This window comes from Salmo salar, chromosome ssa03 (genome assembly GCF_905237065.1).
Source record: "Salmo salar chromosome ssa03, Ssal_v3.1, whole genome shotgun sequence".
Taxonomy (NCBI): Eukaryota; Metazoa; Chordata; class Actinopteri; order Salmoniformes; family Salmonidae; genus Salmo; species Salmo salar.
In genome coordinates, this window is record NC_059444.1 from 14,107,126 (window position 1) to 14,131,991 (window position 24,866).

A 24,866-nucleotide genomic window follows, 5' to 3' on the forward strand; every position below is an offset into this window, starting at 1 on the left:
GAGGGTGAGGGAGTGCTTTGTATGTGTCTCTGTGTCTGGAATATAGGTGGTCCAGAGTTCTTTTCCCTCTGGTTGCACATTTAACATGTTGATAGAAATTGGGTAAAACTGATTTAAGTTTCCCTGAATTAAAGTCCCCAGCTTCTAGGAGCGCCGCCTCTGGGTGAGTGTTTTCTTGTTTGCTTATGGCGGAATACAGCTCATTCAATGCTATCTTGGTGCCTGCCTCTGACTGTGGTGGTATGTAAACAGCTACAAAGAATACAGATGAAAACTCTCTTGGCAGGTAGTGTGGTCTACAGCTTATCATGAGAAACTCTACCTCAGGCGAGAAATGGCTCGAGACTTCCTTAGATTTCGTGCACCAGCTGCTGTTTACAAAAATACATAGACTGCCGCCTCTTGTCTTACCAGACGCCGCTGTTCTATCCTGCCGGTACATCGTATAACCAGCCATTATGTGTGAGATGAGTGTTTCTTAGATGTTTGTGTGTGTGTTGGGTTTGTGTGTGATTTATTTAGGCGTTCATTGCTTCTGTGTGTTTGTATATGTCTTATATGCATTGCCATTTTGTCGCTGATGGCATCTCTTAAATGTATCCCAGTTTTTCACCTCAGTCTATCTCATCCAGGGCCGTGGAGATGGAGGTTGCCCCCTCCTCAGGAAGAAGCTGGGTTACCTGCGTCAAGAGAACGACTCCCTGGAGAACAGACAGCTCATTAGGGACCTGGAGGTGGCCCAGATTGAACTGAGCAGCTCCAAGACCAAGGTACTTAGTGAGAACAACTATGAATGTGAAGATCGTTGACGTTCACTAGGTGGGGATACTAAATGGTCTCTGTTTCTCTGCTCTTCCTTCCCTCAGGTCTGTCTCCTGGGCTCCACAGTAGGGGCTAAGACCTCCAGTGTGACTGTCACGAGATAACAGATCCTGGGCTTGGAGGCCGATGTAGAGGCCCAAGCCAAAGAACTCCGGTAACTAAGCATCTTGTAACTAAGCATCTTCTCACATAACCATAAAGCCCTGAACTTCTACACACACCTTTGCCCTGAAATTCTGAAAATGTTGTATTATTCTATTTAGTTTTGTCACGATACCAACATTTCCCAACTTTAAAAACATTTGGCACCAAACAGAATTTAAGGAGCACCAGAAAGATAGATTTGTTTATATAGTTTAGGCTTACATTAGGCCTACATGAATCCTACCTTTGAAGCACATCTCATGATTAGCAGAGCCCTTTATTTTTTTCCTGGGCCAATCAGATGTGCCTTGACCTACTGTCAAGTTACCAGGTTGTTAGCTAACTAGGTAACATGACTGAACACCGTTGTTTGTTATCCAACCAATAACTGGCGACCCAGGATCAGTTTAAAATGGATCACGACATGGTTTTATGAGATTTTACTTTACATTTACGTCATTTAGCAGACGCTCTTATCCAGAGCGACTTATGAGATGATATAAAATGTGCACAAAATCGAGCAGAAAGAAAAAGAAGCTGATCACAGCTGCCACATGTGATATGCGCATGAAGTGAACTGGAAATTATTGGACTGGCGCCTCCAAGATTAGTTGCTGTTGCTTAAAAAAATGTAACTGACTTCATAAGCATTTTATAATGGGCGCCAGCTGGTTCTTAAGATCGTTGGTAGTATCATATGAAACGGTATTCTAACATTTTAGGATCATGACGTTTTGGTACCGTGATATTACCGTGGTAACGGTATACCGTGCAACACTAGTTCTATAATGTCATACCATTTTATAACATTGGTTACAGCCTGTAATACATTTCAATATAGTTCTTGTGAGCATAGGAAACTAGGGGGGAAACACTGACAGCAGCTTTTTTGGGCCAGAACCTGAACACGTGGGTTGGGCCAGAGCCTGAACACGTGGGTTGGGCCAGAGCCTGAACACGTGGGTTGGGCCAGAACCTGAACACGTGGGTTGGGCCAGAGCCTGAACACGTGGGTAAAGCAGCGTTTCGGAACTACATCATTGATACTCTGATTGGTTAGAGACGATCCAATCGCTGATGACTTGGTTTTGTACAAAGGCCCTCACTTCAACTTCTACGATGGCAGACTCAGATTGAATGTATGGAGAGATCGATACAACGGCAGAATTAAATTCAGGATGAGTCGTCAGGCAACTGTCTTGGTCTGTTGTCTTACGTTCGGTTTCTAGTGAACACGACCCAAGGCTAAAATGAATTGCTAATGACAGCTGAGTAAATTGATATGGAGCGCTTATCTTGATTATAAATGTCATTAAAAACCTCTTCCCGTCTGTTTCTCCAGTGAGCTGAAGGACGAGGTCACCCAGGCACGAACACAGGCCGCCGAGGTCCAGGGACGTCTGGAGGAGGCTGCCCAGCAGTCCTCGCGGCTGGGATGGAGCTGGGCGAGTGGGCCTTGGCAGCCAGGGAGCTGGCCTCTCCACAGGGAGACGGAGCACAGTGCCAGGAACACAGGCTGGCCCGGTGCCGGAGAGAGAACCAGTAGAGCCAGGCTGAATGAGCTAGTCTGGAGAACATACTGAGTCTGAGAGGTATGGAATAGTCTCACACACATTATATATACAAAACTATGTGAACACCCCTTAAAATTAGTGGATTTGGCTATTTCACGCACACCCGTTGCTGACAGGTGTATACAATCGAGCACACAGCCATGCAATCTCCATAGACAAACATTGTCAGTAGAGTGGCCCGTATTGAAGAGCTCAGTGACTTTAAACGTGGCACCGTCATAGGATGCCACCTTTCCAACAAGTCAGTTCGTCAAATCACTGCCCTGCTAGAGCTGCCCCGGTCAACTCTAAGTGCTGTTATTGTGAAGTGGAAACGTCTAGGAGCAACAATGGCTCAGCTGCAAAATGGTAGGCCACACAAGCACACAGAACGGGACTGCAGAGTGCTAAGGCGCTTAGCTCTTAAAAATTGTCTGTCCACGGTTGCAACACTCACTACCGCGTTCCAAACTACCTCTGCAAGAAACGTCAGCACAAGAACTTCATGAAATGGGTTTCCATGACCTAGCAGCCTCAAACAAGCCTAAGATCACCATGCACAATGCCAAGTGTCGGCTGGAGTTGTGTAAAGCTCGCCGCTATTGGACTCTGGAGCAGTGGAAACGTGTTGTCTGTAGTGGTGAATCACGCTTCACCGTTTGGCGGATGTCAGGAGAACGCTACCTGCCACAATGCATAGTGTCAACTGTAAAGTTTGGTGGAGGAGGAATAGTGGTTTGGGGCTGTTTTATTTGGTTTGGGCTAGGCTCCTTAGTTCCAGTGAAGGGAAATCTTAATGCTACAGCATACAATTACATTTTAGACTATTCGGTGCTTCCAACTTTGTGGCAACAGTTTGGGGAGGGCACTTTCCTGTTTCAGTATGACAATGCCCCCATGGGTGGCAGGGTAGCCTAGTGGTTAGAGCGTTGGGCTAGTAACCGAAAGGTTGCAAGTTCGAATCCCCAAGCTGACAAGGTACAAATCTGTCGTTCTGCCCCTGAACAAGGCAGTTAACCCACTGTTAACCCACTGTTCCTAAGAATTTGTTCTTAACTGACTTGCCTAGTTAAATAAAGGTAAAATAAATAAAATGCACAAAGCGAGGTTCGTACAGAAATGGTTTGTCGAGATCGGTGTGGAAGAACTTGACTTAACTGACTTGCCTAGTTAAATAAAGGTAAAATAAATAAAATGCACAGAGCGAGGTCCGTACAGAAATGGTTTGTCGAGATCGGTGTGGAAGAACTTGACTAGCCTGCACAGAGCCCTGACCTCAACCTTTGGGATGAATTGGAATGGCGACTGCTAGCCAAGCCTAATCACCCAACATCAGTGCCCGACCTCACTAATGCTCTTGTGGTTGAATGGAAGCAAGACCCCACAGAAATGTTCCGACATCTAGTGGAAAGCCTTATAGCAGCAAAGGGGACTCCATATTAATGCCCTAGATTTTGGAATGAGATGTCTGTTGAGCAGGTGTCCACATACATTTGGTCATGTAGTGTACATGTGCATGCACACACTGACACACACACACACTCACACTCAGACATGCACAAACACAGACAAACAACTTGGCAGCCATCTCAAAAAGGTTTGGAGATACTTAACACATTGTTGTTCTTACAGGGCAACAAGCAAGCAGTTAAACCCTGTATGTTGCCCCCAGTGGATTATACAGGAACTGCAGATCTGCTCAGCCTCAAACCAGGTACAGTGAAATATTCCACATTTTGTTGTTACAGCCTGAATACAGCAATCAATCGCTCCAACTGGCGAGCGACACTAAACTCAGCTTCCACCAAATCTGTTTTGCTCAGATCCAGCAGTGGTTTCTTTTTCCCATCTACCTTCAGTGTGTACCAAAATTCTCCGATTTCTTTAACTATTTCCTCAGTGACAATCTCACTCATGAGCCCTATGATTTCATTTTGAGTATCGTATATTGAACACCTTTGGTGTGGCAAGAATATTTACTATGAGTTAAACACCATTGCAAACCATGAGGCAATCTGACCATAAATAAATAGGCTTTCCATTATATACTGTGATCCTGGCTTCAATCACACATTCATTAAGTTAGTTGTAACAGATGATATAACAGTATTGATTACTTAAATGTTACACAGACGCCCAAAGGTCACTATTACTGATGGTGCAGTCTTCTATCCACCCATTGGCTAATACACAGTAGCTACATCTATCATATAAACACACTCTAAAGCCTGCTTCCCATCAGAATGTGCCTTGTTGATCAGAGTTCAGTGGGAGTCATGAGACTGGAGCACGAAGTCTCAGTGGGTTGTGATATAAAGCCACTTGTGATATAAATATAGGTATGTCGAATCTGGCACTCAAATGGTGGCACATTGGGACACAATTTAATGTCTCATCTGTAGATACTATCCCCTTATGGTGTTTCTTCCCTCTTAAATGACCTTCAAAGTAATTGTATTTCTTTATGAAAATGCTGCTGTAAATTTGTTCTCTCATCAAATGTCTGAGATCAGTCTCATTTTGAAGGGAATTTATTCGGCTATATGTCTCATGATATGTTGTCAACGACATGAATCAAAAGGTATGACCCAGTGACTTCATCTCCATGCATTATATTATTTGGTCATTCTGCATATTTAAGAACAACAATTTGCCAGGAATATCAGAAATTAACACACAAACACAAAAAATTAAAATCAAGGAGGCCGAGATGCAAAAATATGATTCATTTAAATCCATACTGAAAATAATGGAAATAGTGATACATTAGAAATCTCTGGCAATGTTTTCAATTGGGAGGTCTAATCGTGACACCACTCGTGGCATTTGCAGTTCACGACCTCTTTGTACAACCAATCACTTTTTAGACAGTTCCCTCTCGTCCAATCGAATGACGTGATGTTGGTGCGTGTAGTTGTGTTGTTTTTAATTTGGAAGTGAGCGAATCAGGGAACTGTCAAGCTGTAAAAAAGAGCACCATGTATTTTCCAGAGTATCACAGTTGCTATAGCTTCAGTTAGCTAATTAACATAAACCCTAGCAACCTGTTGATTGATGTAAGCAGGCTAACGTTAGCTAGCTAGCGTGTGTAAAATAATAGCCACCAATGTTTAACAACGATGAGGATCTTCTAGATGTGGCCACTTTAAGGAATCAATTGTGATCGACGGAGATACGTTTGAAAAGTTTGGGAGAACAAATTATGGTAACGCTAACTTAGCTTATAATTGTCAATCGACATGTTTACTGGTGCAGGTCAGGTTGGCCAAAGCCAGGAAAATGCAATTTCATCACCCACATAGCTAGCCTAATTGACAAAAATTAACAGACGGTTCGGTCCTCTGAAAGTCCAACATGTGTGGCCCTCACTTTGACATGTCTCTTCCACATCCTCCTAGTCAATCAGGACATGAGTCACAGTGAGTGGTCTGAGCAGAGTACAACATGTGGGTTGCCAGGTCGTCTGACCTTTGAGCAGGGGTTCCCAAACTTTCGAGCATTGGGGAACAGCCCCACCTGGCAACCCAATTCTGGAGAGAACCCTCAGCCTACCTAGTACTGAGTCCAGGGTGAGAGAGATAACCAATAGTTATATTGTATAAGTCAATGGAGAGAACCATCCAGTTTTTATGGTGGACAGTGTCTGTAACTGTATATCTTCGTGAATGTGTGTGGTCATTTGTGCACTAGTGTGTATCTTGTCCATGACTTTGTCTGTTTGTATAACATCAAATCAAATTGTATTAGTCACATGCGCCGAATACAACAGGTGTAGACCTTACAGTGAAATGCTTACTTACGAGCCCCTAACCGACATTGCAGTTTCAAAAAATACGGATCAGAATAAGAGATAAAAGTAAAAACTAATTAAAGAATATCAGTAAAAAATAACAATATATACAGGGGGGTGCCGGTACAGAGTCAATGTGCGGGGGCACCGGTTAGTTGAGGTAGTATGTACATTTAGGTAGAGTTAATTAAAGTGACTATGCATAGATGACAACAGAGAGTTGGCCCCGGGGGGGGGCAATGTGAATAGTCTGGGTCGCCATTTGACTAGATGTTCAGGAGTCTTATGGCTTGGGGGTAGAAACTGTTTAGAAGCCTCTTAAACCTAGACTTGGCATTCCGGTACCGCTTGCCGTGTGGTAGCAGAGAGAACAGTCTATGACTAGGGTGTCTGGAGTCTTTGACAATTTTCAGGGCCTTCCTCTGACACCACCTGGTATAGTGGTCCTGGATGGCAGGAAGCTTGGCCCCAGTGATGTACTAGGCCGTTCGCACTACCCTCTGTAGTGCCTTGCGGTCGGAGGCCGAGCAGTTGCCATACCAGGCAGTGATGCAACCAGTCAGAATGCTCTCGATGGTGCAGCTGTAGAACATTTTGATGATCTGAGGACCCATGCCAAATCTTTTCAGTCTCCTGAGGGGGAATAGGTTTTGTTGTGCTCGCTTCACGACTGTTATGGTGTGCTTGGACCATGTTAGTTTGTTGGTGATGTGGACACCAAGGAACTTGAAGCTCTCAACCTGCTCCACTGCAGCCCCGGTCAATGAGAATAGGGGCGTGCTCTGTCCTCTTTTTCCTCTAGTCCACAATCATCTCCTTAGTCTTGATCACTTTGAGGGAGAGGTTCTTGTCCTAGCACCACACGGCCAGGTCTCTGACCTCCTCCCTATAGGCTGTCTCGGTGTTGTAGGTGATCAGGCCTACCACTGTTGTGTCATCGTCAAATTTTATGATGGTGTTGGAGTCGGGCCTGGCCGTGCAGTCACGAGTGAACAGGGAGTACAGGAGGGGGCTGAGCACGCACCCCTGAGGGGCCCCTGTGTTGAGGATCAGCATGGCAGATGTGTTGTTACCTACCCTTACCACCGGGGGTTGGCCCATCAGGAAGTCCAGGATCCAGTTGCAGAGGGAGGTGTTTAGTCCCAGGGTCCTTAGCTTATTGATGAGCTTTGAGGGCACTATGGTTGAACGCTGAGCTGTAGTCAATGAATAGCATTCTCACATAGGTGCAATAGAGACGGCATCATCTGTGAATCTGTTAGGGCATTATGCAAATTAACTGGGTCTAGGGTTTCTGGGATGATGGTGTTGATGTGAGCCATGACCAGCCTTTCAAAGCACTTCATGGCTACAGACGTGAGTGCTACGGGTCGGTAGTCATTTAGGCAGGCTACCTTAGTGTTCTTGGGCACAGGCACTATGGTGGTCTGCTTAAAACATGTTGGTATTACAGACTCGGACAGGGAGAGGTTGAAAATGTCAGTGAAGACAATTGCTAGTTGGTCAGCGCATGCTCGCAGTACACATTCTGGTAATCCGTCTGGCCCTGCGGTCTTGTGAATGTTGACCTTTCTAAAGGTCTTATTCACATCGGCTGCGGAGGGCATGATCACACAGTCTTCCGGTACAGCTGGTGCTCTCATGCATGTTTCAGTATTATTTGCCTCAAAGCGAGCATAGAAATAGTTTAGCTCGTCCGGTTGGCTCGTGTCACTGGGCAGCTCTCGGCTGTGCTTCCCTTTGTAGTCCGTAAGGGTTTGCAGGCCCTGCCACATCCGACGAGTATCAGAGCCGGTGTAGTACGACTCGATCTTATTCCTGTATTGACGCTTTGCTTGTTTGATGGTATAGCGGGATTTCTTATAAGCTTCTGGGTTAGATTCCCGCTCCTTGAAAGCGGCAGCTCTAGCCTTTAGCTCAGTGCGGATGCTGCCTGTAATCCATGGTTTTTGGTTGGGGTATGTACGTACGATCACTGTGGGGACTACGTCATCAATGCACTTATTGATGAAGCCAATGACAGATATGGTGTACTCCTCAATACCATTGGAGGAATCCCAGAACATATTCCAGTCTGTGCAAGCAAAAGTCCTTTAGCTTAGCATCTGCTTAATCTGACCACTTTTTTATTGATCTAGTCACTGGTGCTTCCTGCTTTAATTTTTGCTTGTAAGCAGGAATCAGGAGGATAGAATTATAGTCAGATTTGCCAATTGGAGGGTGAGGGAGTGCTTTGTATGTGTCTCTGTGTCTGGAATATAGGTGGTCCAGAGTTCTTTTCCCTCTGGTTGCACATTTAACATGTTGATAGAAATTGGGTAAAACTGATTTAAGTTTCCCTGAATTAAAGTCCCCAGCTTCTAGGAGCGCCGCCTCTGGGTGAGTGTTTTCTTGTTTGCTTATGGCGGAATACAGCTCATTCAATGCTATCTTGGTGCCTGCCTCTGACTGTGGTGGTATGTAAACAGCTACAAAGAATACAGATGAAAACTCTCTTGGCAGGTAGTGTGGTCTACAGCTTATCATGAGAAACTCTACCTCAGGCGAGCAATGGCTCAAGACTTCCTTAGATTTCGTGCACCAGCTGCTGTTTACAAAAATACATAGACTGCCGCCTCTTGTCTTACCAGACGCCGCTGTTCTATCCTGCCGGTACATCGTATAACCAGCCATTATGTGTGAGATGAGTGTTTCTTAGATGTTTGTGTGTGTGTTGGGTTTGTGTGTGATTTATTTAGGCGTTCATTGCTTCTGTGTGTTTGTATATGTCTTATATGCATTGCCATTTTGTCGCTGATGGCATCTCTTAAATGTATGCCAGTTTTTCACCTCAGTCTATCTCATCCAGGGCCGTGGAGATGGAGGTTGGCCCCTCCTCAGGAAGAAGCTGGGTTACCTGCGTCAAGAGAACGACTCCCTGGAGAACAGACAGCTCATTAGGGACCTGGAGGTGGCCCAGATTGAACTGAGCAGCTCCAAGACCAAGGTACTTAGTGAGAACAACTATGAATGTGAAGATCGTTGACGTTCACTAGGTGGGGATACTAAATGGTCTCTGTTTCTCTGCTCTTCCTTCCCTCAGGTCTGTCTCCTGGGCTCCACAGTAGGGGCTAAGACCTCCAGTGTGACTGTCACGAGATAACAGATCCTGGGCTTGGAGGCCGATGTAGAGGCCCAAGCCAAAGAACTCCGGTAACTAAGCATCTTGTAACTAAGCATCTTCTCACATAACCATAAAGCCCTGAACTTCTACACACACCTTTGCCCTGAAATTCTGAAAATGTTGTATTATTCTATTTAGTTTTGTCACGATACCAACATTTCCCAACTTTAAAAACATTTGGCACCAAACAGAATTTAAGGAGCACCAGAAAGATAGATTTGTTTATATAGTTTAGGCTTACATTAGGCCTACATGAATCCTACCTTTGAAGCACATCTCATGATTAGCAGAGCCCTTTATTTTTTTCCTGGGCCAATCAGATGTGCCTTGACCTACTGTCAAGTTACCAGGTTGTTAGCTAACTAGGTAACATGACTGAACACCGTTGTTTGTTATCCAACCAATAACTGGCGACCCAGGATCAGTTTAAAATGGATCACGACATGGTTTTATGAGATTTTACTTTACATTTACGTCATTTAGCAGACGCTCTTATCCAGAGCGACTTATGAGATGATATAAAATGTGCACAAAATCGAGCAGAAAGAAAAAGAAGCTGATCACAGCTGCCACATGTGATATGCGCATGAAGTGAACTGGAAATTATTGGACTGGCGCCTCCAAGATTAGTTGCTGTTGCTTAAAAAATGTAACTGACTTCATAAGCATTTTATAATGGGCGCCAGCTGGTTCTTAAGATCGTTGGTAGTATCATATGAAACGGTATTCTAACATTTTAGGATCATGACGTTTTGGTACCGTGATATTACCGTGGTAACGGTATACCGTGCAACACTAGTTCTATAATGTCATACCATTTTATAACATTGGTTACAGCCTGTAATACATTTCAATATAGTTCTTGTGAGCATAGGAAACTAGGGGGGAAACACTGACAGCAGTTTTTTTGGGCCAGAACCTGAACACGTGGGTTGGGCCAGAGCCTGAACACGTGGGTTGGGCCAGAGCCTGAACACGTGGGTTGGGCCAGAGCCTGAACACGTGGGTTGGGCCAGAGCCTGAACACGTGGGTTGGGCCAGAGCCTGAACACGTGGGTAAAGCAGCGTTTCGGAACTACATCATTGATACTCTGATTGGTTAGAGACGATCCAATCGCTGATGACTTGGTTTTGTACAACGGCCCTCACTTCAACTTCTACGATGGCAGACTCAGATTGAATGTATGGAGAGATCGATACAACGGCAGAATTAAATTCAGGATGAGTCGTCAGGCAACTGTCTTGGTCTGTTGTCTTACGTTCGGTTTCTAGTGAACACGACCCAAGGCTAAAATGAATTGCTAATGACAGCTGAGTAAATTGATATGGAGCGCTTATCTTGATTATAAATGTCATTAAAAACCTCTTCCCGTCTGTTTCTCCAGTGAGCTGAAGGACGAGGTCACCCAGGCACGAACACAGGCCGCCGAGGTCCAGGGACGTCTGGAGGAGGCTGCCCAGCAGTCCTCGCGGCTGGGATGGAGCTGGGCGAGTGGGCCTTGGCAGCCAGGGAGCTGGCCTCTCCACAGGGAGACGGAGCACAGTGCCAGGAACACAGGCTGGCCCGGTGCCGGAGAGAGAACCAGTAGAGCCAGGCTGAATGAGCTAGTCTGGAGAACATACTGAGTCTGAGAGGTATGGAAGAGTCTCACACACATTATATATACAAAACTATGTGAACACCCCTTAAAATTAGTGGATTTGGCTATTCACGCACACCCGTTGCTGACAGGTGTATACAATCGAGCACACAGCCATGCAATCTCCATAGACAAACATTGTCAGTAGAGTGGCCCGTATTGAAGAGCTCAGTGACTTTAAACGTGGCACCGTCATAGGATGCCACCTTTCCAACAAGTCAGTTCGTCAAATCACTGCCCCGCTAGAGCTGCCCCGGTCAACTCTAAGTGCTGTTATTGTGAAGTGGAAACGTCTAGGAGCAACAATGGCTCAGCTGCAAAATGGTAGGCCACACAAGCACACAGAACGGGACTGCAGAGTGCTAAGGCTCTTAGCTCTTAAAAATTGTCTGTCCACGGTTGCAACACTCACTACCGCGTTCCAAACTACCTCTGCAAGAAACGTCAGCACAAGAACTTCATGAAATGGGTTTCCATGACCTAGCAGCCTCAAACAAGCCTAAGATCACCATGCACAATGCCAAGTGTCGGCTGGAGTTGTGTAAAGCTCGCCGCTATTGGACTCTGGAGCAGTGGAAACGTGTTGTCTGTAGTGGTGAATCACGCTTCACCGTTTGGCGGATGTCAGGAGAACGCTACCTGCCACAATGCATAGTGTCAACTGTAAAGTTTGGTGGAGGAGGAATAGTGGTTTGGGGCTGTTTTATTTGGTTTGGGCTAGGCTCCTTAGTTCCAGTGAAGGGAAATCTTAATGCTACAGCATACAATTACATTTTAGACTATTCGGTGCTTCCAACTTTGTGGCAACAGTTTGGGGAGGGCACTTTCCTGTTTCAGTATGACAATGCCCGCATGGGTGGCAGGGTAGCCTAGTGGTTAGAGCGTTGGGCTAGTAACCGAAAGGTTGCAAGTTCGAATCCCCAAGCTGACAAGGTACAAATCTGTCGTTCTGCCCCTGAGCAAGGCAGTTAACCCACTGTTAACCCACTGTTCCTAAGAATTTGTTCTTAACTGACTTGCCTAGTTAAATAAAGGTAAAATAAATAAAATGCACAAAGCGAGGTTCGTACAGAAATGGTTTGTCGAGATCGGTGTGGAAGAACTTGACTTAACTGACTTGCCTAGTTAAATAAAGGTAAAATAAATAAAATGCACAAAGCGAGGTCCGTACAGAAATGGTTTGTCGAGATCGGTGTGGAAGAACTTGACTAGCCTGCACAGAGCCCTGACCTCAACCTTTGGGATGAATTGGAATGGCGACTGCTAGCCAAGCCTAATCACCCAACATCAGTGCCCGACCTCACTAATGCTCTTGTGGTTGAAGGGAAGCAAAACCCCACAGAAATGTTCCGACATCTAGTGGAAAGCCTTATAGCAGCAAAGGGGACTCCATATTAATGCCCTAGATTTTGGAATGAGATGTCTGTTGAGCAGGTGTCCACATACATTTGGTCATGTAGTGTACATGTGCATGCACACACTGACACACACACACACTCACACTCAGACATGCACAAACACAGACAAACAACTTGGCAGCCATCTCAAAAAGGTTTGGAGATACTTAACACATTGTTGTTCTTACAGGGCAACAAGCAAGCAGTTAAACCCTGTATGTTGCCCCCAGTGGATTATACAGGAACTGCAGATCTGCTCAGCCTCAAACCAGGTACAGTGAAATATTCCACATTTTGTTGTTACAGCCTGAATACAGCAATCAATCGCTCCAACTGGCGAGCGACACTAAACTCAGCTTCCACCAAATCTGTTTTGCTCAGATCCAGCAGTGGTTTCTTTTTCCCATCTACCTTCAGTGTGTACCAAAATTCTCCGATTTCTTTAACTATTTCCTCAGTGACAATCTCACTCATGAGCCCTATGATTTCATTTTGAGTATCGTATATTGAACACCTTTTTCACATCTAGTAAGTCAAGGGCACACAGGGCCTCCACCAGTTGGCTGTTGCGTTCGCTGAATCGGTCTGACATTTCACCAATGACGACATCCAATGTGCTGAAGAACAGTCTTTTACGCGTTCTCTTCTCCTCTGTCCTGTTGGCCTACTGAACTGGCCACCAGGTATTGCTGGAGATTTGTAATTACATAATATCGTTGTTTACTTGGAGCTGGTGGTGGTGAGTCAGTGCCTTCGATGACTTCGAACTTGCTGTCACACTGCAGCTTCTCGACGCATTCCCAATGCATTGCGGACCACTTTGACTCCAGCGTAAAGATCTGTTGCTTTTGCCTGCAGTAATTTGTTTGGAGGCTGGAGAAGACTCAGGATTCTGTGCACCATGGTGGCTATAAACTTAAAGCCGGGGTCCATCAATGCCTTCAGCAGCCCTGTAGGCTCCAGTCTTACTTCTGTGTTGTAGGAACGCGTGCGTTTTCCCCCGCTTTTCATGGAAACCATACCTAACCGTTCAGTAGCTTTCCATAGCCCCCCTACACACACTGTTTTATGTTTTAGATGTATTTAACCTTTATTTAAGTAGGCAAGTCGGTTAAGAACAAATTCTTATTTACAATGACGGCCTACCCCGGTCAAACCCGGAAGACTCTGGGCCAATTGTGCACCGCCCTATGGGACTCCCAATCACGGCCGGATGTGATTCAGCCTGGATTCAAACCAGGGACTGTAGTGTATCCACTTGCACTGAGATGCAGTGCCTTGGACCGCTGTGCCACTCGGGAGCCACTGTGGTGGGCCCTGTCCATTGTGCTGACACAGCGCAGCGGAGCTATCTTTTTTTTTTTTCACCAACTTGCCACTCACTGAACTTTTTGCTATTTTATATATGGATCATAAAACTGAGGGGGCTAAAGTTTAAATTGAGGAGCCGGGCTCGCAGCTGTAAGTCTTTCTGGGTAAGACTCTAAGAGCTTTGCACACCTGGATTGTACAATATTTGCACATGATTATTAAAAAAATTCTTCAAGCTTTGTCAAATTTTTTGTTGATTGTTGCTAGACAACCATTTTCAAGTCTTGCCATAGATTTTCAAGCCATGTCTGTTGGAAAGCAGACTGAACCAGGTTTCCTTCTAGGAGTTTGCCTGTGCTTGACTTTATTCTGTTTCTTTTTATCCTAAACAACTCCCTAATCCCTGCCGATGACAAGCATACCCACAACATGATGCAGAAAATATGAAGAGTGGTAGTAGTGAGCAAATGAGGTTTAAGTTCCTTGTCGGCTCCAGTATTTGAACCAGCAACCATTTCGTTACTGGCCAAATGCTCTATCCACTAAGCCAGTGGTTCCCAAACTTTTTATAGTCCCATACCCCTTCAAACATTCAACATCCAGCAGCGTACCCCCTCTAGCACCAGGGTCAACGCACTCTCAAATGTGTTTTTTTGACATCATTGTAAGCCTGCCACACACACTATACGATACATTTATTAAACATAAGAATGAGTGTGAGTTTTTGTCACAGCCTGGCTTGTGGGAAGTGACAAAGAGCTCTTATAGGACCAGGGCACAAATAATAATCAATAATTTAGCTCTTTATTTAGCCAACTTACATATAAAACTTTATTTGTTCATCGAAAATTGTGAATAACTCACCACAGGTTAATGAGAAAGGTATGCTTTAAAGGATACACATAACTCTGCAATGTTGGGTTGTATTGGAGAGAGTCTCAGTCTTAAATAATTTTCCACACATAGTCTGTGCCTGTATTTCGTTTTCATGCTTGTGAGGGCCGAGAATCCACTTTCACATAGGTACGTGGTTGCAAAGGGCATTAGTGTCTTAATAGCGCAATTTGCCAAGGCAGGATACTCTGAGCACAGCCCAATCCAGAAATCTGGCAGCAGCTTCTGATTAAATTAAATTTTCCCAGAACCGCTTGTTGCAATTTCGATGATGCACTCTTGTTCAGATATCTGTAAGTGGACTGGAGGCAGGGCATGAAAGGGATATCGAATCCAGTTGTTTGTGTCATCAGTTTCAGGAAAGTAATTGCGTACCCAATTCACTCAGGTGCTTCGCTATATCACATTTGACATTGTCCATAAGCTTGAGTTCATTTGCATACAAAAAATCTTACAATAATGGAAAGACCTGTGTGTTGTCCTTGTTAATGCAGACAGAGAAGAGCTCCAACTTCTTAATCATAGCCTCAATTTTGTCCCGCACATTGAATATAGTTGAGGAGAGTCCCTGTAATCCTAGGTTCAGATCATTCAGGCGAGAAAAAACATCACCCAGATAGGCCAGTCGTGTGAGAATCACGTCATCATGCAAGCGGTCAGACAAGTGAAAATTATGGTCAGTAAAGAAAACTTTAAGCTCGTCTCTCAATTAAAAAAAACATGTCAATACTTTGCCCTTTGTTAACCAGCGCACTTTTGTATGCTGTAAAAGCGTTACATGGTCGCTGCCCATATCATTGCATAGTGCAGAAAATACATGAGAGTTCAGGGGCCTTGCTTTAACAAAAAACATTTTCACTGTAGTGTCCAAAACGTCTTTCAAGCTGTCAGGCATTCCCTTGGCAGCAAGAGCCTCTCGGTGGATGCTGCAGTGTACCCAAGTGGCGTTGGGAGCAACTGCTTGCACGTGCGTTACCACTCCACTATGTCTCCCTGTCATGCCATCAGTACAGATAACAGCACATCTTGACCACCAAAGTCCATTTGATGTCACAAAGCTGTCCAGTACTTAAAAAATATCCTCTCCTGTTGTCCTGGTTTCCAGTGGTTTGCAGAAGAGGAAATTTTCCTTAACTGACCCCCCCCCATAAACATAACTGACATATACCAGGAGCTGTGCCAGGCCCGCCACGTCTGTGGACTCATCCAGCTGTAATGCATAGAATTCACTTGCTTGTATGCGAATCAGTAATTGTTTCAAAACATCTCCTGCCATGTCACTGATGCGTTGTGTAACTGTGTTGTTTGATGAAGACATTGTCTGTATAGTTTTTTGGGCCTCTTCCCCCCAGCGTTGTCCCAGCCGTATCCGCGGCAGCCGGAATAATTAAGTCCTCCACAATAGTATGGGGCTTGCCTGTCCTAGCCACTCGGTAGCTCACCGTATAAGAAGCTTCTAGACCCTTCTTATTAATGGTACCTGCTGTTATGCATGTCTTACTACTAGAAAGATGTCTTAATTCTCGCTCAAAAAACTCCCGTGGCTTATTTTTCAAATTGGCATGTTTTGTTTTTCAATGTCTGCGCAAGAGTGAAAGTTTCATTGAGCTGTGAGATAGTACTTTTGGACATATGTGGCTGAGGAAGGGCACTACTCCCAATATAAGTGAACCCCAAATCAATGTAGTTCTCATCATATTTGCGCCTCTTCAATGTTCCAACGTCCCTGTCTGTTGTTCGGTGCTTTCCCAGGGAAGGGGGCATTAGCTCTTCGGCTGCATCAGATTCACAGCTGTCAGTGTCCATGCTAGCTGGGCTAACAACAAATGTAGAATTACTGATGCTAGCATTGGATGTGCTTGTGGAAGCAGAACAACTTGTGTCGTCGACAGGTGCAGGTGTAGTACTGCTGGCAGTAGCAGTACTACCAGTAGAGCTGGTATGTGTCTCTATGGATGCGGGCCTTACTTTTTTTTAACCATTTATCCATTTCCGAGCAAACAAAATGAGCAGCAGCTACGTTTGGCTACATACGGACTGTTAGTGGAATTCCTGCGAGAGACTAACGGTTAATGTGATTGGATGTTAATTATTTGACTAGGCCACCTGTATTTGACATTGTGTTGTTATTTCTCTGAACACTAGATGGTTTAGTTTTATTTTTGGCAGTGAAACAAGGCTACATAGGCGAGAAAATAAAACTCACCCAAGTGTATAGCCCCGTTGGAAAATATTAATGTACTGTTTAAAAATGTGAAGAAAAAATTAAAAATTATAAAAGAATATATACTGCTCAAAAAAATAAAGGGAACACTTAAACAACACATCCTAGATCTGAATGAAAGAAATAATCTTATTAAATACTTTTTTCTTTACCTAGTTGAATGTGCTGACAACAAAATCACACATAAATAATCAGTGGAAATCCAATTTATCAACCCATGGAGGTCTGGATTTGGAGTCACACTCAAAATTAAAGTGGAAAACCACACTACAGGCTGATCCAACTTTGATGTAATGTCCTTAAAACAAGTCAAAATGAGGCTCCGTAGTGTGTGTGGCCTCCACGTGCCTGTATGACCTCCCTACAACGCCTGGGCATGCTCCTGATGAGGTGGCGGATGGTCTCCTGAGGGATCTCCTCCCAGACCTGGACTAAAGCATCCGCCAACTCCTGGACAGTCTGTGGTGCAACGTGGCGTTGGTGGATGGAGCGAGACATGATGTCCCAGATGTGCTCAATTGGACTCAGGTCTGGGGAACGAGCGGGCCAGTCCATAGCATCAATGCCTTCCTCTTGCAGGAACTGCTGACACACTCCAGCCACATGAGGTTTAGCATTGTCTTGCATTAAGAGGAACCCAGGGCCAACCGCACCAGCATATGGTCTCACAAGGGGTCTGAGGATCTCATCTCGGTACCTAACGGCAGTCAGACTACCTCTGGCGAGCACATGGAGGGCTGTGCGGCCCCCCAAAGAAATGCCACCCCACAATATGACTGACCCACCGCCAAACGGGTCATGCTGGAGGATGCTGCAGGCAGCAGAACGTTCTCCACGGCGTCTCCAGACTCTATCACGTCTGTCACGTGCTCAGTGTGAACCTGCTTTCATCTGTGAAGAGCACAGGGCGCCAGTGGCGAATTTGCCAAACTTGGTGTTCTCTGGCAAATGCCAAACGTCCTGCACGGTGTTGGGCTGTAAGCACAACCCCCACCTGTGGACGTCGGGCCCTCATACCACCCTCATGGAGTCTGTTTCTGACCGTTTGAGCAGACACATGTACATTTGTGGCCTGCTGGAGGTCATTTTGCAGGGCTCTGGCAGTGCTTCTCCTGCTCCTCCTTGCACAAAGGCGGAGGTAGCGGTCCTGCTGCTGGGTTGTTGCCCTCCTACGGCCTCCTCCACGTCTCCTGATGTACTGGCCTGTCTCCTGGTAGCGCCTCCATGCTCTGGACACTACGCTGACAGGCACAGCAAACCTTCTTGCCATAGCTCACATTGATGTGCCATCCTGGATGAGCTGCACTACCTGAGCCACTTGTGTGGGTTGTAGACTCCGTCTCATGCTACCACTAGAGTGAAAGCACCGGCAGCATTCAAAAGTGACCAAAACATCAGCCAGGAAGCATAGGAACTGAGAAGTGGTCTGTGGTCCCCACCTGCAGAACCACTCCTTTATTGGGGGTGTCTTGCTAATTGCCTATAATTTCCACCTGTTGTCTATTCCATTTGCACAACAGCATGTGAAATGTATTGTCAATCAGTGTTGCTTCCTAAGTGGACAGTTTGATTTCACAGAAGTGTGATTGACTTGGAGTTACATTGTGTTGTTTAAGTGTTCCCTTTATTTTTTTGAGCAGTGTATAATAATAAAAAAAAAATGTGAATCACATTTTTATTTGGCGTACCCCCGACCACATTGCGAGTACACCTGGGGGTATACCTGCACTAGGCTACCTGCCGCTCTGTCTCCCCTCTCCCTCATCTTCCTCCTTCTCCTCTTCTCTCCCTCATCTTTTTGGCTCCCTTACCCCCCCTCTCTCCCTCATATTTACGTCTCCCTTCTCTCCCTCATCTTTCCGTCTCCCTTCTCCCCTTCTCTCCCTCATCTTTCCGTCTCCCTTCTCCCCTTCTCTCCCTCATCTTTCCGTCTCCCTTCTCCCCTTCTCTCCCTCATCTTTCCGTCTCCCTTCTCCCCTTCTCTCCCTCATCTTTCCGTCTCCCTTCTCCCCTTCTCTCCCTCATCTTTCCGTCTCCCTTCTCCCCTTCTCTCCCTCATCTTTCCGTCTCCCTTCTCCCCTTCTCTCCCTCATCAAATGTCTTAACATTATCATACCATAGGTCATTGATCAAGGATTGCATACAATACAAGGATGTGCAATATGGCAAGGAGAAATTACAATAACATGTATGTTTGACATAAATACATAACATATTGCATATAACAGGAGCGTTTCTGATTACATGAACATGTTTTGTTTCTGTGTGACAAGTGAGGCAGCTGGAGACAGCGCTGTCCTGTAGAGATGGAGGCCGAGGATCAGTACCAGAGTCAGCTGGACATCAAGAGCCACCAGGTGTGTGTGTTTTGCGGTGCAACATGTCGGTACCTCCCTGTTACTTATACAGCATTGTGACTGCCATGCTTGTGTGTGTGCTTTTGACTGTTTCTGCGTGTGTGTGTGTGTGTGTGTGTGTGTGTGTGTGTGTGTGTGTGTGTGTGTGTGTGTGTGTGTGTGTGTGTGTGTGTGTGTGTGTGTGTGTGTGTGTGTGTGTGTGTGTGTGTGTGTGTGTGTGTGTGTGTGTGTGACCCCCTGTCCCTCTCTACTCCATCGCCGGCTGTCGTCTCTGCAGGAGGAGTTGCGTAGCAGCACTCTGGTGTGTAGTCACTTCAGTGTTTAGCTCCAGTACTCCCTGCAGCAGAACATATTACAGGAGAGCAGCACCCGTTGGCCGAGCTGGAGGACAGCCAGAGCCAGCTACAGGGACATGTAGAGAAACCTATGGGAGAGACAAGATAAATAGACAAATACTCTACCTAGATGAGAGACGAAGACAAATACTCTACCTAGATGGGTGTAAATGTGTCCTATAGAGGGACGTCAGAAATAACGAGGTGTAGTGCCAACTTGGTAAAACACGTGCCATTGAGCCAGCTACAGGCAGGTAAACCTACTAGAGAGACTAAGACAAATGGTCTACCTCGACGCCAGGTATGAATATGTGTCTTACAGACAGGGAGAACCCTAACATTGCATTGAGACCTAAGGTAAAACACACATCTGTCAAGCAAAAGCTATTGCATAATATTCCATTTATTTGAGTATTTGACATAGCAGGGTTCTGTATGTGGTTATAATTGTCTTAGCTAATCATTTCACATGCTCTTGCCATATTTTTGTGTGAGTGTTCTTTTTTTCATGTTCTTCACCAATAACACAGTATAAAGGACTCCATTGACAAAACCCAATCTAAATATCTACAGTTGCGGGAAATAACATTTCTGTTTACAAAGAGAGCTGAGAGCTGAACTTCCCAAAGGCAACACTCTTTCTGTATCAAATTTGAAATCTTAGGGTATCACCAAGTCTTCCGTTGTTTTAAGGTGAATCATGTTAACTGTTATTTTACGGTACTAGAAAGGAGTCTTTCAAGCAGTGAGGACATTCCCTATCATGGGGAATTCCAAAGGGACATATCTATCAGGCATAGTGATGCAGAGCCGTGGGTCAATCACAACACAATTCAGGAAATGATCAAAGTTCTGTTCCTGACTTGACAAATCATTTTAAGACGTGCAATTTCCTATTCATAATGGTCTGCATTTGTTTCAACTTTAATGTTACGCCCACAGATTATCACAAATCAGGGTCGGTCCATAGTGAAAAATCATATGAGTTTTGAATTTAGCTCTGGTGACAAGCACTGATCTAACTTGCTGATGTGGCCTGGTTTGTGTCTGTCTAATACTAGGCTACATACAGTAATAACACTGTTTTCCTACTGGAAGCAGCACTAGAACAAAAGATCTACTTGAATGCAAGTCTTGTGTTTTTTTAAATCCCTCCCGTTGACGCACATACTATCGCCTACAGAAATAAATATTTATCGTTGATTTTTCTGTGTACTGTACTTTGCTTATCTGACATTCAGTTCAAAATTTACAACTGTAAATTTTTTTTACAAAAAAACAATAACAAAAAACATTAGTTTCCATGACCACACAGGGATGAAAGCAACTTAATGTGAATTAAACTTTTTCAACATTTTGTTACGTTAGAGGCTTATTCTAAAATAGATTTTTTTCTTCTCATCAATCTACGCACAATACCTCATAACAAACCAAAACAGTTTTTTGACATTTTTGCAAATAAAAAAAATAAAGACAATGAAATATCACATTTACGTAAGTATTCAGACCCTTTACTCAGTACTTTATTGAAGTACCTTTCGAGTCAGCGATTACAGCCTCGAGTCTTCTTGGGTATGACGCTACAAGCTTGGCACACCTGGATTTGGGGTGTTTCTCCCATTCTTCTTTGCAGAACCTCTCAAGCTCTGTCAGGTTGGATGGGGAGCGTCGCTGCACAGCTATTTTCAGGTTTCTCCAGAGATATTCGATTGGGTTCAAGTCCATGCTCTGGCTGGGCCACTCAAGGACATTCAGAGACTTGTCCGAAGCCACTCCTGCGTTGTCTTGGCTGTGTGCTTAGAGTCGTTGTCCTGTTGGAAGGTGAACCTTCACCCCAGTCTGAGGTCATGAGTGCTCCGGAGCAGGTTTTCATCAAGGATCTCTCTGTGCTTTGCTCCGTTCATCCTTCTCTCGATCCTGACTAGTCTCCCACTCCCTGCCGCTGAAAAACATCCCCACAGCATGATGCTGCCAGCACCATGCTTTCCCATAAGGAGGTTGCCAAGTTTCCTCCAGACGTGACACTTGTCATTCAAGCCAAAGAGTTCAATCTTGGTTTCATCAGAACAGATAATCTTGTTTCTCATTATCTGAGAGTCTTTAGGGGCCTTTTGGAAAACTCCAAGTGGGCTGTCATGTGCTCTTACTGAGGAGTGGTTTCCGTCTGGCCACTCTACCAGGCCTGATTGGTGGAGTGCTGCTGCTAGAAGGTTCTCCCAACTCCACAGAGGAAGTCTGGAGCTCTGTCAGAGTGAACATCAGGTTCTTGGTCACCTCCCTGACCAAGGCCCTTCTCCCCCGCTTGCTCCGTTTGGTTGAGCGGCCAGCTCTAGGAAAAGCTTCTTCCATTTAAGAATGATGGAGGCCAATGTGTTCTTGGAGGCCTTTAATACCGCAGCCATTTTTTGGTGCCCTTCCCTAGATCTGTGCCTCCACACAATCCTGTCTCGGAGCTCTATGGACAATTCTTTCGACCTCATGGCTTGGTTTTTGCTCTGACATGCATTGTCAACTGTGGGACCTTATATAGACAGGTGTGTGCCTTTCCACATCATGTCCAATCAATTGAATTTACCACAGGTGGACTCCAATCAATTGGAAACAGGATGCACCTGAGCTCAATTTCGAGTCTCATCATAGTAAAGGGTCTGAATACTTATGTAAATAATTTATTATCATTTCATTTTTTTAAATAAATTTGCAAAAATATCTAAACCTGTTTTCACTTTGTCATTATGGAGTATTGTGTGTAGATTGATGAGGGACATTTTTTATTTAATCCATTTTAGAATAAGGCTGTAACGTAACAAAATGTGGAAAAAGTAAAGTTGTCTGAATACTTTCCAAATGCACTGTATGTTTAGGGTTGTGCTTAAACACATTATTAGTAATTGAATATGAATATGTGATATATAGAGTGAATGATATTTGTGCCAGGTGTCTGCGTTGGAGCTCGAGTGGGAGCGCTTGTCTCTGGATGAGGAGGTGCAGGAGAAGAGGACGCCCGTCTGCGCAACTCCCCGTCTGCGCAGCTCCCCGGCCGCGCAGCTCCCCGTCTGCACAGCTCCCCGGCCGCGCAGCTCCCCGTCTGCACAGCTCCCCGGCCGCGCAGCTCCCCGGCCGCGCAGCTCCCCGGCCGCGCAGCTCCCCGGCCGCGCAGCTCCCCGGCCGCGCAGCTCCCCGGCCGCGCAGCTCCCCGGCCGCGCAGCTCCCCGTCTGCGCAGCTCCCCGGCCGCGCAGCTCCCCGGCCGCACAGCTCCCCGGCCGCACAGCTCCCCGGCCGCACAGCTCCCCGGCCGCACAGCTCCCCGGCCGCGCAGCTCCCCGGCCGCACAGCTCCCTGGCCGCGCAGCTCCCCGTCCGCGCAGCTCCCCGGCCGCACAGCTCCCCGGCTGCACAGCTCTCTGGCTCTGTCTGGTAACACTAGATGGAAGATTTTTAATCATTCACATTTCATGTGTAGTTTTTTTTATAGAACGCTTCAGTCACACAATTCACTCAATTTAATTTAATTAAGTCATTGCATTAATGGCTGATTCGTTAATCAAGCCAGTCAAATGTGCTTCTTTGTTTATGCACAAAACAGATATTATGATATCTAAACTATGAAAGTTTAATTTACCATAACCCTCTATAGTTGTAGTTGGTGCCACACGGAAACTTACCGCACTACCCTTACAGAGCCTTCACAAAGTATTCACACCCCTTGACTTATTCCACATTTTGTTGTTACAGCCTGAATTCATGGATCCCCCCCCCCCCCCCCCCCGACACCCATCTACACACAATACCCCATAATAACAAAGTGAAAACATGTTTTTAGAAATTGTTGCAGATTTATTGAAAATTAAATACAGAAATATCTAATTTAAATAAATATTCATACCCCTGATTCAATGTTAGAATCAGCTTTGGTAGTGATTACAGCTGTGAGTTTTTCTGGTTCAGGCTCCTGGATTGTACAATATTTGCCCATTTATTATTTTCAAAATTCTTCAAACTCTTTCAAATTGGTTGTTGATCATTGCTAGATGATAGATTTGCCATAGATTTTCAAGCAGATTTAAGTCAAAACTGTAACTCGGCCACTCAGGAAAATTAATTGTCTTGGTAAGCAACTCCGGTGTAGATTTGGACTTGTGTTTTAGGTTATTGTCCTGCTGAAAGGTGAATTCATCTTCCAGTGTCTGTTAGAAAGCACACTGAAGGTTTTCTTCTAGGATTTTGCCCATGCATAGCTCCATTCTGTAAATGTTTTATCCTGAAAAACTCCCCAGTCCTTAATGATTACAAGTATAACATGATGCAGCCACCGGTATGCTTGAAAATATGGAAAGTATTCACACCCCTTGACTTTTTAGACATTTTGGTGGTTCCGGGCCTAAATTTAAAATTCATTATTTAGAGTTTTGTTGTTACTGGCCTACACACAATACCCCATTGGTCCAAGCACACCAAGACAGTCGTGAAGAGGGCATGTGTCACGTCCTGACAAGTATAGGGGTTATTTGTGATTGTAGTTTGGTTAGGACGTGGCAGAGGGTATTTGTTTTATGTGGTTCGGGGTGGTGGTTTGTTTAGAAGGGTGTTTGATTTATTATTTCCGGGTTTTGGGTTATGTTCTATGTTTTTGTATTTCTATGTTCTTTCTAGTTTAGTAATTTCTATGTTAGGTAATTGGGTGTTGGACTCTCAATTGAAGGCAGGTGTTTGTAGTTGCCTTTGATTGAGAGTCCTATATATAGGGATGTGTTTTGTTTGTTAATTGTGGGTAGTTGTCTTTAGCACTGCTGTTAAGTGTATAGCCTGCTAAACTGTTTCCTGTCGTTGTTTCTTTGTTTATTGTTTTTCCGTGTTCACAGTCTTTATTTAAAATAAATATTAAGATGAGCACGCAACCCGCTGCGCCTTGGTCCTCTCTACCCGAAGACAGACGTTACAGCATGACAAAACCTATTCCCCCTCAGGAGACTGAGACTGAAAAGATTTGGCATGGGTCCTCAGATCCTCAAAAGGTTTTACAGCTGCACCATCGAGAGCATCCTGACGGGTTGCATCACTGCCTGATAAGCCCCCAAGCCATAAGACTCCTGAACAGCTAATCAAATGGCTACGCTGCTGCTACTCTGTTATTATCTATGCATAGTCACTACCTACATGTACATATTACCTCAATTACCTCGACACCAGTGCCCCCACACATTGACTCTGTACCGGCACCCCCTGTATATAGCCC

The 24,866-nt window shown here is 45.1% G+C and overlaps 1 protein-coding gene and 1 long non-coding RNA gene across 5 annotated transcripts; both read left to right on the forward strand.

Moving 5' to 3' along the window:
* Window positions 1-356: 356 nt before the first annotated feature.
* On the forward strand, window positions 357-2,629 carry LOC106598566 (uncharacterized). Its single transcript, XR_001327227.2, has 3 exons — window positions 357-770; window positions 867-976; window positions 2,309-2,629. It is a non-coding gene; the product is annotated as an uncharacterized lncRNA (long non-coding RNA).
* Window positions 2,630-4,009: 1,380 nt separating this feature from the next.
* Window positions 4,010-23,383, forward strand: LOC106598927 (fibrous sheath CABYR-binding protein). 4 transcript variants are annotated; one of them, XM_045714525.1, is made up of 6 exons: window positions 4,010-4,233; window positions 9,158-9,295; window positions 9,392-9,501; window positions 10,858-11,107; window positions 19,212-19,295; window positions 22,568-23,383. In XM_045714525.1, exons 5-6 carry the CDS (start codon window positions 19,245-19,247, stop codon window positions 23,135-23,137), a joined length of 621 nt encoding a protein of 206 aa, XP_045570481.1. In that variant the 5' UTR covers window positions 4,010-4,233; window positions 9,158-9,295; window positions 9,392-9,501; window positions 10,858-11,107; window positions 19,212-19,244; the 3' UTR covers window positions 23,138-23,383. The 4 variants fall into 4 exon arrangements, 3 of the variants coding, with proteins under 3 accessions (XP_045570481.1, XP_045570480.1, XP_014045430.2); XR_001327316.2 differs by lacking the exons at window positions 4,010-4,233; window positions 22,568-23,383 and adding an exon at window positions 19,573-21,038 and having other exon boundaries at window positions 8,882-9,295; XM_045714524.1 differs by lacking the exon at window positions 4,010-4,233 and having other exon boundaries at window positions 8,882-9,295.
* The last annotated feature ends 1,483 nt before the right edge of the window (window positions 23,384-24,866 follow it).

What these genes read in the sequence shown, in the direction of transcription:
- LOC106598927 (XM_045714525.1), top strand. Translation starts at nt 19,245, where the DNA reads ATGGAGGCCGAGGATCAGTACCAGAGTCAGCTGGACATCAAGAGCCAC. An exon ending in TGGACATCAAGAGCCACCAG is followed by an intron (nt 19,296 to 22,567) that starts GTGTGTGTGTTT and finishes TATTTGTGCCAG; the next exon opens with GTGTCTGCGTTGGAGCTCGA.